We start from the raw sequence: 8,423 nt of genomic DNA, 5'->3' as shown, positions 1-8,423 counted from the left end.
GTAGAGTGCCTGCTAGTATAGCATGCGACACGCGCATGGACGACTCAGGACGTAGGATAGTACAACGCACTCCACTCTGCGCCGTTACGGCGCATCCTTGTCATTCAGCTGGAATAAGCTTTTTTGTTCCCAGCTCCTGCGGTAGGCACAAAGTTACAAGTGCACTTGTCCTTTAAAAAGTGTAAAATCTTACTAAGTGAGTTTTTCTCAAATGTCACATGCAAATAAATGTCACACGCTGGTAATAGTTACACAGTGTGTTTAGTCCTTATCACGTAACAGTGCAAATCTTGTGGTTTATCTAGAAAAGGACAGAATATCAAATTTATTTCGCCGTTTTCTTTCTTTTCATGGTGGTGTTTTTGTCAACGATCTTGAAAACGAAGTCCTGCCCATTCCAAGCACTGTTGCGGTAAGACTATTCCTACTCGTCAGCAAATGCATTGAAAGGGAGTTATGGTACGGAACTGAACGCTCATTTAACCAACAACTGGCTGACTGTCTTATTCAGTATCTAAATAGCCACCATCCCTAATACTACGCGGTAATCACAACACGACCTTTCACACGTTGCACTGGCTACTCGTTGCAGCAGTTCATGAAATGCCCCTAAATATCCTGGAGTATGAGAAGTATACGTTCAGGCAACATGAAAATTATTCTAAATATTTTATTCCTATACAGAATTTAACACTCGAGTTTTCTTGAATAGTAAAGTGTTTTGCATTAGGTCGAAAAAATCTGCACACTAAAGATAGTGTAGGGGAACAGGCAACTTAAGATTGCACTCTTAAGGTTCTTTGGTCGTGTCAATACATGTAAGGCACATCCTGTAAAAAATTTGCTCAGGTGATAGGTGTAATTCGTCGGTTTCAATACTTACTTCTAGAAGCAATCAAGCTTCTGCTCTATGACTCGCTCTTTAGCTCTCGTTTAAAAGTGTTGTCAACTAGAATGGGGTAGAACAATGGTCACGAATCTCAATCAAATATACTTGGTTCAACAAAAAATGCGTTTGGCATATTTTGAATGCACATTTTGCGGCATCTACTAACGCTTATTCTGCAGTTGAAGAATTGTTAAAGTAGATCAGACATACATTAAGCAGGTAATTCAAATTAGAAACTCGTAAGAACATAACAAATTTGCACATTTAACTAACTTAAGAATTAGGCATATAAATATTACGTGTCATGGGGAAAATTGGGAGGTAGACACAGTATGAACTAACTCCGGAAAACAACACTTACACTCTTCTCTGCCTTCCAAATCAATATGACCTGAACAATTCTGACTTGTTTAATTGTTCAAATCAGGATATCCGCAAGTTATTTACAGTGATGTATAACTCAGAGATTTCGACTACTTAGCACTTGTTTTTTTTAGGCAGCGTGTCTCAGTATCAAATTGATACTCTCGTATCAAATTGTTGCATTTGGTTGTATGTAGTTATTTGCAACCCTTCTATATATTTCTATACATTTCTTTTCTTGCATTCAGTGTACATATTCTAGATATTTGTAACTGAATAGCATTCAGATTTTCATTTTACTAAGAAATGGTTTTGTATTGCATGTTTATGCAGAATGAAATGATTGCTTAAACTCTTCTGGATATAATTATTGGCTTTACATTTCATTTCCTTTGTGTGTGCCCTACCGTACGCCCATGTCAACAAAGGGTCGATTTTCTATTTGTCTACGGAAGTACTGTTACCGCGCTCCGAAATTTACCGATTGGGCGGCGAACTAGTCAAGCGGTTTTGAAAAACAGCTTGACTTGATTGGATTTGATACCTCACCCACTAAACCCACTGAAAAGGGCGTTTAAGCGAACTAATACACCCATTCAAAACGGTGATTTTTTGGAATTTAACTCATTGCTCCAATTTGTGATGTGCGAAAATGTACACTACGTTCTATCTGTACAGCGATATATTACGCTCATTCCCTACCCTAGCCGTTCGGATGTTCGTAGAAGAAATCTAGAACTGTTTTCGGACACGTTTGTAAAAACTGCAAAGAGATAAGGAAAATCAGTGTGGCAGAACCCATCTCACCATCACTGTCAGCGGTAATGCGTTAGCACTGAATCAATGTAGCGACTCAACATGTTGCCACCGTTGAAACTAGTTATACATTTTACACGGTCACAGCATCAGGATTCCTCTTTTGCGCTTACCTACGAGCACGCGGTGTCATCTAGCGCTGTCGCCTCGAAGCCTGTGTGTGGCATACGAAATTCATTTTGCTCCGGTGGGATGGATGGATGGAGAACTTTATTTGGTCCTGCAAGGCTATGGGGTGACCCATAGAAGGGCTAATCCCACGTCGGGACCGGAAGACTGAGCTTCGAGGCCGCGTCGTGGGCTTGCTGGACTGCCCAAAGTTGTTCAACCAGATCCGGACTGCGAATGGCAGCCTCGAACCTGGCCAGGTCCTGCGTGTAATCGGCATTGGTAGTTCGGTTGCATGGCCAGATCATATCTTTGAGGTCAAGTGTTTCATTACAGTTCGCGCACTGTGTACAGGGGAATTGTTCCGCCATGTAGTAGTGTAGGCGTTTGGGTGTGGGATATGTATTGGTTTGAAGTAGTCTCAAAGTGAGTGCTTGTGGTCTCTTGAGTGTGGGATGTGGTGTAGGAAATTCCCTTCGGCTGAGGTAGAAGTGTTTAGTGATCTCGTTATATGTCAGTGGGGCGTCCCTGTTCTCTTGGAAATGGTCAGGACCCGTTAGGGCAGCGCTACGGAGGGTTAGTTCTCGCGCGCACTTATGGGCCATCTCTTTGAGATTCAGGGAAGCCTTCTCCATGTTTCCCAGGTGTGCAGGGAACCAGCAGATTGAATGGAAGTGGATTTTGCTCTTTTGTATAATATGTAAGGCTTGCTGCGAGATTACACCTTTCTGAAAGGCTCTGACTGCACTACGAGAATCACTGTATATGTATGGCCTCCGGGTATCCGTTAACGCCAAGGCGATTGCTGTCTGCTCGGCAATCTCTGGGTTGTTTGTGATAACTGTGGCTGGAGTGGACGGTCTTGCCCGTGTTTTCCACGAGAGCTACCGTGAAAGCTTTTCTGTCTGTATGTCTTGCTGCATCGACAAAACAAGCGCTCTGCTTTTCTTTGTGAATTTTGCGGAGAAGACTAGCGCCCCTGTATAGTCGCATTTCTGTGGTGTGTTGCGGATTCATATTGCGAGGTAGCGGTTTGACTTCGAAGCGTTTACGCGTGTCCAACGGGATGTCTGTGTTTAGTGAGTTGATTTTAGGTTCGTCGAAGCCTAACTCCTGGAGCAGGGCACGACTCGACCTGGTACCCGACAGTCTAGCCAACTGAGCTCTTTCCTGTGCCTCTGCGATCTCCTCAAGTGTGTTATGTGTGCCAAGCTGCATTAGGCGTTCCGTGCTCGTGCAACTCGGGAAACCCAGTGCCTGCTTGGTGATCTTTCTAAGTTGGATATTTAGCTTTGCTTTTTCACAGGGTTTCCATTTGTGCATCGCCGCCACATATGTGAAGTGGCATAAGGCGAATGCATGTACGAGCCTGAGTAAATTGTCCTCTTTGAGACCTTGTTGTCTATTGGCGACTCTTTTGATTAGCCTCATGGCGTTGTCTGTCTTAGTGATAAGCTTCTTCATCGCCTTGGTATTAGCGCCATTGGCCTCAATTGTCATACCTAGAATTTTGATTGACTCTACTATGGGAATCACTCCTCCGCTTTTAGTGTGCAGTTTGATGTCCCGGTCTTTGGCGTAGACCCAGCCCTTTGGTTTGGGTCCAGGTCTAATTGGTGTATAAAGGAGAAGCTCCGACTTCGTTGGGGAGCATTTAAGTCCCGTGGGCTCTAGGTAATCCTCGATCGTATTAAGAGTACTTTGTAATGTCGATTCAATGTGGCCGTCACTGCCACCGTTACACCATATAGTGACATCGTCAGCATATATTGTGTACTTGATGCCTTCGATGGCGCTGAGCTTCCTGCCTAAGCCTATTAGGGCTAGGTTGAAGAGGGTAGGAGAGATAACGGACCTCTGTGGTGTCCCCTTGTTGCCTAGCGTTAGAAGCTGCCACGTTAGTCCGCTAACCTTAAGCGTTGCTGTCCTGTCGGCTAGAAATGAGCTGACATATGCGTGTAATCTGGGGCCCAGGTTGAGGGTGGAGATGGTATTGAGAATGTATTCGTGTGACAGGTTGTCGAATGCCCGCTCGAGGTCGAGTCCTAACTCCGGTGGGAGCAAACGCTGAAAATTGTTCCCTCGCTTGCCGCACAGTCAGAACGCTTACTCGTATCCAAACAGTCAGCTCAATCACTGGGCTTGAAAGGAGGTGCAGAGCAGCAGTCTGTCTAGGCGATGATGGGGTGAGGCAGTTTCCAGGTGTTACGACTGCGGAAGGTCCTGGGGAGGGGTGCTCCGTTTGGCTAGCCAATTCACAACGTGGCCACTTTCGAAGGTTGTTGCCTCCAATGAACGACCTGACACCGGAGGGAAACTTCATCATCAGCCTATTTTATGTCGACTGCAGGATGAAGGCCACGTCTTGAAGCAAAGTTAATAACGTACGCTTCATACTGTGTGGTACAAGTGTTTGTTTGTATTGGATCCAGAAAGAAGCTGTTGTGATGTCGAATGTGGGACTTGCTTTAACACGAAAGTGTTTTGAAGCGAAATCTTCATTTCGCTACGTTGGGAAGCCGTCGGCGACCCAACAGTTTTCACCTTGAGAGCTAGAGGTCAAACCAAAAGAGAGCATTAAGGCGCATGCATCGGCACGCGGGCGAGCATCCTCAGACGCCGCGTGTGTCCGAGCGTATTGGCCGTGCGTCCGGTTACGCAGACGCCGGGCGCGTCGGATCGCACTGACCATGCGTTCGGTTACGTTGGCGGCGCCAGTACGTCGAACCATAGGTCGAATTATAGCCGCTTCTGTTCTCGCCAACGTGGCACAACGCGTGCGCGCGTTCACGCTACGTCGGACTATATTTAGGCCTTTACGAAGCCCTGAAAGGAGACACTTCCGCGGTTGCCCAAGTAGAGTTGGGCGAAACCACACCTCGGCCACAGCTCGACAATGGGCCTAACTTTCGCTATCAACCAGGGTTAACCAAAGCTAAATCACATCACTTTTAACAGCGAAGCTTGTTAAGGCAGCCGTAATTTGTGGTGCGTATCAAGAAACTACCAAGAAAGAAAATGAACTTTCTTGCCGAGGCGGGATTCGAGCCCGCGCACCCCGGGTCCGAAGGCGAGCGTCGTAACCACTAGGCTATACAGCCACGCTTGCGGAACATGTACTTATGCGAACCGTATGATTGCGCTCGAGCATCGTCGTCGTCGTCCACAGCTGGCTCGTTCGAATGCTCGTGCTCTGCGAGGTGACGAGGTTTTGCCCGCTATATGAGAGCGAAAGAGAGAGACGCATTCACGAAGCTGGTCTTCTGGAACGCGGTGCCAGTGTTGCAAGCTGCGCTATGCAACACGCAGTGATGGCCGCAAGTCCGAGACGCGCGAAAAGAAATTAACATCATCATGAGTAATAAGATGAATAATTGGCGCTCACTTCAGGAAAATGTTGCGCGGCCGTTGCGCGGCCAAGTGCAAGGTTAACCGTTTTTTTTGCACATGCGACCGAAAAATACACGGAAGCCTAGTCATAAACAGCTTCACTTTAAAAGCGCGTTCAGGATATTAGTCTGCCATATTGGGAAACGTTCCGCGGAATTCACTTCAACGACAGCCAAATGTGCCTTTACAATTGCGGTTGTGCAACATTGTTCTCTCTCTCTCTCTTGAGCGGAAGCAACTTCCCAGCATGAAGGTTTCCTAAATAAATTAGTCACTGTTTCCTAAATGAATTAGTCACTGTTTCCTGGTCTAAGTCAGTAATTTTCACATCTAAGCAAACTTCTTGCATGTTAACATCCAAAAACAAGTTCATGCTTCTCAGAACTTGCAAACAGACGATCAGTGTAGTATAAATACAAACCTAAATGAAGCCCTTCAGTGTCACACCTCCTGCCAAGCGTTGCTTCGGTAAAAGGAGTTCACCTTTACGAATCCATGTTCGCGACATTTGTCTGACACGATAGCATAGTTTTCTTTTTCATCTTCGGTAGAACGACATCAACGTATGAACACAAATATACGTGGTTGTGACATTGTACACTGAAGCTTGAGAGTTTAACAGTAACTATGGTAAAATTAAACGAGAAAGCCATTTCTGATAGGTTCTTGTAGTTTCGTGCCCGAAGCAGTTGGAATGCTGTGTTAATAAAATATATTGTTTAAAATGCAGATAATACGAAGCACTGAGACATTGCTCCTAACGAAGGCGTCTGGAATGGTATTATTTACAAACAACGTAAAGTGCTTCAAATCATCCCATCAAGGCGTGACAACTGGTACAGTGCGCCGCACACTGGAATTCCAACAAAGAACTGGAGCAATATCAGTTGCAGAGGTTCGGTAAACAACACATTAACATTTTAGTTTCTGCTTTTTATATGATCTTTTGAACGTAATGTAGCTGCATTGTTTCTTCCGGAAGGATGTGATTATTTACACTTGTATTTCTTCACACCGGCACGGCGTCATGGAACAGTGAATTCGGGATTCAGCAGCTGTTATTGTTTTGATATTTAAGTTATGCATGCTGTGTGGGCTTCATTGTGAGATTTGGACAGAGGAGCATCGCATATGTAAGTTTACCACTAGGAGAAATCATGGCAAAATATTTTTATAGAAGGCTTCGGACGTATTTATTCAACCCTTCTAAAGGCCACTTCAATCACAGCGAACCTGTTAGTGCCAGTACGTAGACATTTTCATTTTTTTTGTGAAAAAAGTTATTTCAAGAGGTTATATGCTGGTAAATATGGGCAATATTAGGAGCGGTATGCAGGCAAATTTTAAAATCTATGGTTTAATTGTGGGTTAAATTAGCACTGTATACTCTTGCTGTCGGCTTCGTTCGGACGTTATGCGAAACACCTACAAATTTTCGATGCTTTTCTGAAAAAACCAATAAAGGCATCTATACTGATATATGTAGAAAATGGGGGGAGGGGGAGGCATTGTTTGGTTGGTGTGTTAAAATAGTTCGAAGTGTTTCAGCAACGTACGTGTTTTGAAAATAGTTACTGAACATGCTTTCTCTCATTTTTTATGGCTTACACGACCCGTGCAGTTTGTTATCGCAGTTTACTCAGAATTAAGCAAGGGAAGTTCTTTATAATTCACTAATGTAGCAATGTTGTGAGTAAGGAACAATAAATGCTTAATGACAACCTTTGTAGGAAACATATTCAGTATCGCATATCGTCATACTGCCGTCGAATGTCGAACAGAATCCTAAAACTGTATGATATATTGAGTTCAATCACGCTGAAAAGGGGGCTATGTTAAATATTATGTGATGCGAAGTTTCTCGTTTTTGGTTTGAATTGAAGCGCTGCAAATAATTACGGAACACTTGGTTTCTCCCTGGTAGATTTACTATATAGTCGACTTTCCCTATTTTGACTCTTGCGAGACCGCAAGATATGGTTGGAGTAACCGAAGGGTCGAAACACAAATTCCAGAAAATGAACCAATTAAAATGTGTTTTGGTCTGTGGCTCTTGAAGCGCAAGTCAGTGAGCATCAGGCGAAGAGCGCTGACATATTTAAACACTCGCTCATGATGACACGACACAAAACAAGCGGCAGCGAATCGCTTCGCAAGCGCCAGGAGCATCGGCTATGTCACTTGCAGTCTCAGCAGGTGTCTTGACATATTGAGTGACGTTTCTAGTTCGCCAATGGTACTTGTCTTCTCGGCAGCGTACGGGACAGGCCGAAGTGACCTGCTGCTAAGTCATCATGTGGGCATGCAGATCCTCTGGCCGCAGTGCTGAGGGCATAACGAAAAAGTAGTTGGCGCCAACTGGTCAGAAGTTCTTTACAGAGATGCCGAGCAAACTAAGACTATTCACACCCTAATGGTTTTAGGACAAAGACGCTCCTGCCTTGCAATTACGCGACAGGGCTCCTTATTTAAGGGTCTGCTCGTTCTCGTTCGGTGAAGTCGTCTGTGATTACTGTTCAAAGAAACGTGTTGTCACCTTATTCGTCTTAATGCGGAGCGTCAGTGGAAGCGTGAGATAGGCTTTTCACTTCAGAGTGCTTCCGTCCGGACTTGTAGATCACAGTGATACCAAATTTTTGAGGACTCAAGCTCCATAGTGCAAGGCGGTCTGAAAATACCTTCAAGTTGGCCAGGCAACACAAAGCATGGTGGTCGCTTACGACGGTGAACGGCCTACCGTGTAGGTAAGGCCGAAGTTCAAATAAGGACTCGCTGCCAACTAGGCAAGCCCAGATGATAGCGAGGCAATCCTTTGTTGAAATAATCTAAGCGCAGTCTCGGATCAAAAAAGAAGAAG

General features: G+C 44.8%; 1 protein-coding gene across 1 annotated transcript in view; it reads left to right on the top strand.

The window, feature by feature from the left end:
* Window positions 1-392: 392 nt before the first annotated feature.
* Window positions 393-8,423, top strand: part of LOC125940006 (uncharacterized) — a 54,123-nt gene continuing 46,092 nt past the window's right edge. Inside the window, exons 1-2 of the mRNA XM_049655666.1 lie at window positions 393-412; window positions 6,297-6,461. Of these exons, the coding sequence (XP_049511623.1) occupies window positions 6,342-6,461 (120 nt within the window). The 5' untranslated portion in view covers window positions 393-412; window positions 6,297-6,341. The remainder of the gene's footprint in view (window positions 413-6,296; window positions 6,462-8,423) is intronic.

The sequence above is a fragment of the Dermacentor silvarum genome, chromosome 9 (genome assembly GCF_013339745.2).
Source record: "Dermacentor silvarum isolate Dsil-2018 chromosome 9, BIME_Dsil_1.4, whole genome shotgun sequence".
NCBI lineage: Eukaryota > Metazoa > Arthropoda > Arachnida > Ixodida > Ixodidae > Dermacentor > Dermacentor silvarum.
This window is presented reverse-complemented; position numbering and strand designations above follow the sequence as displayed.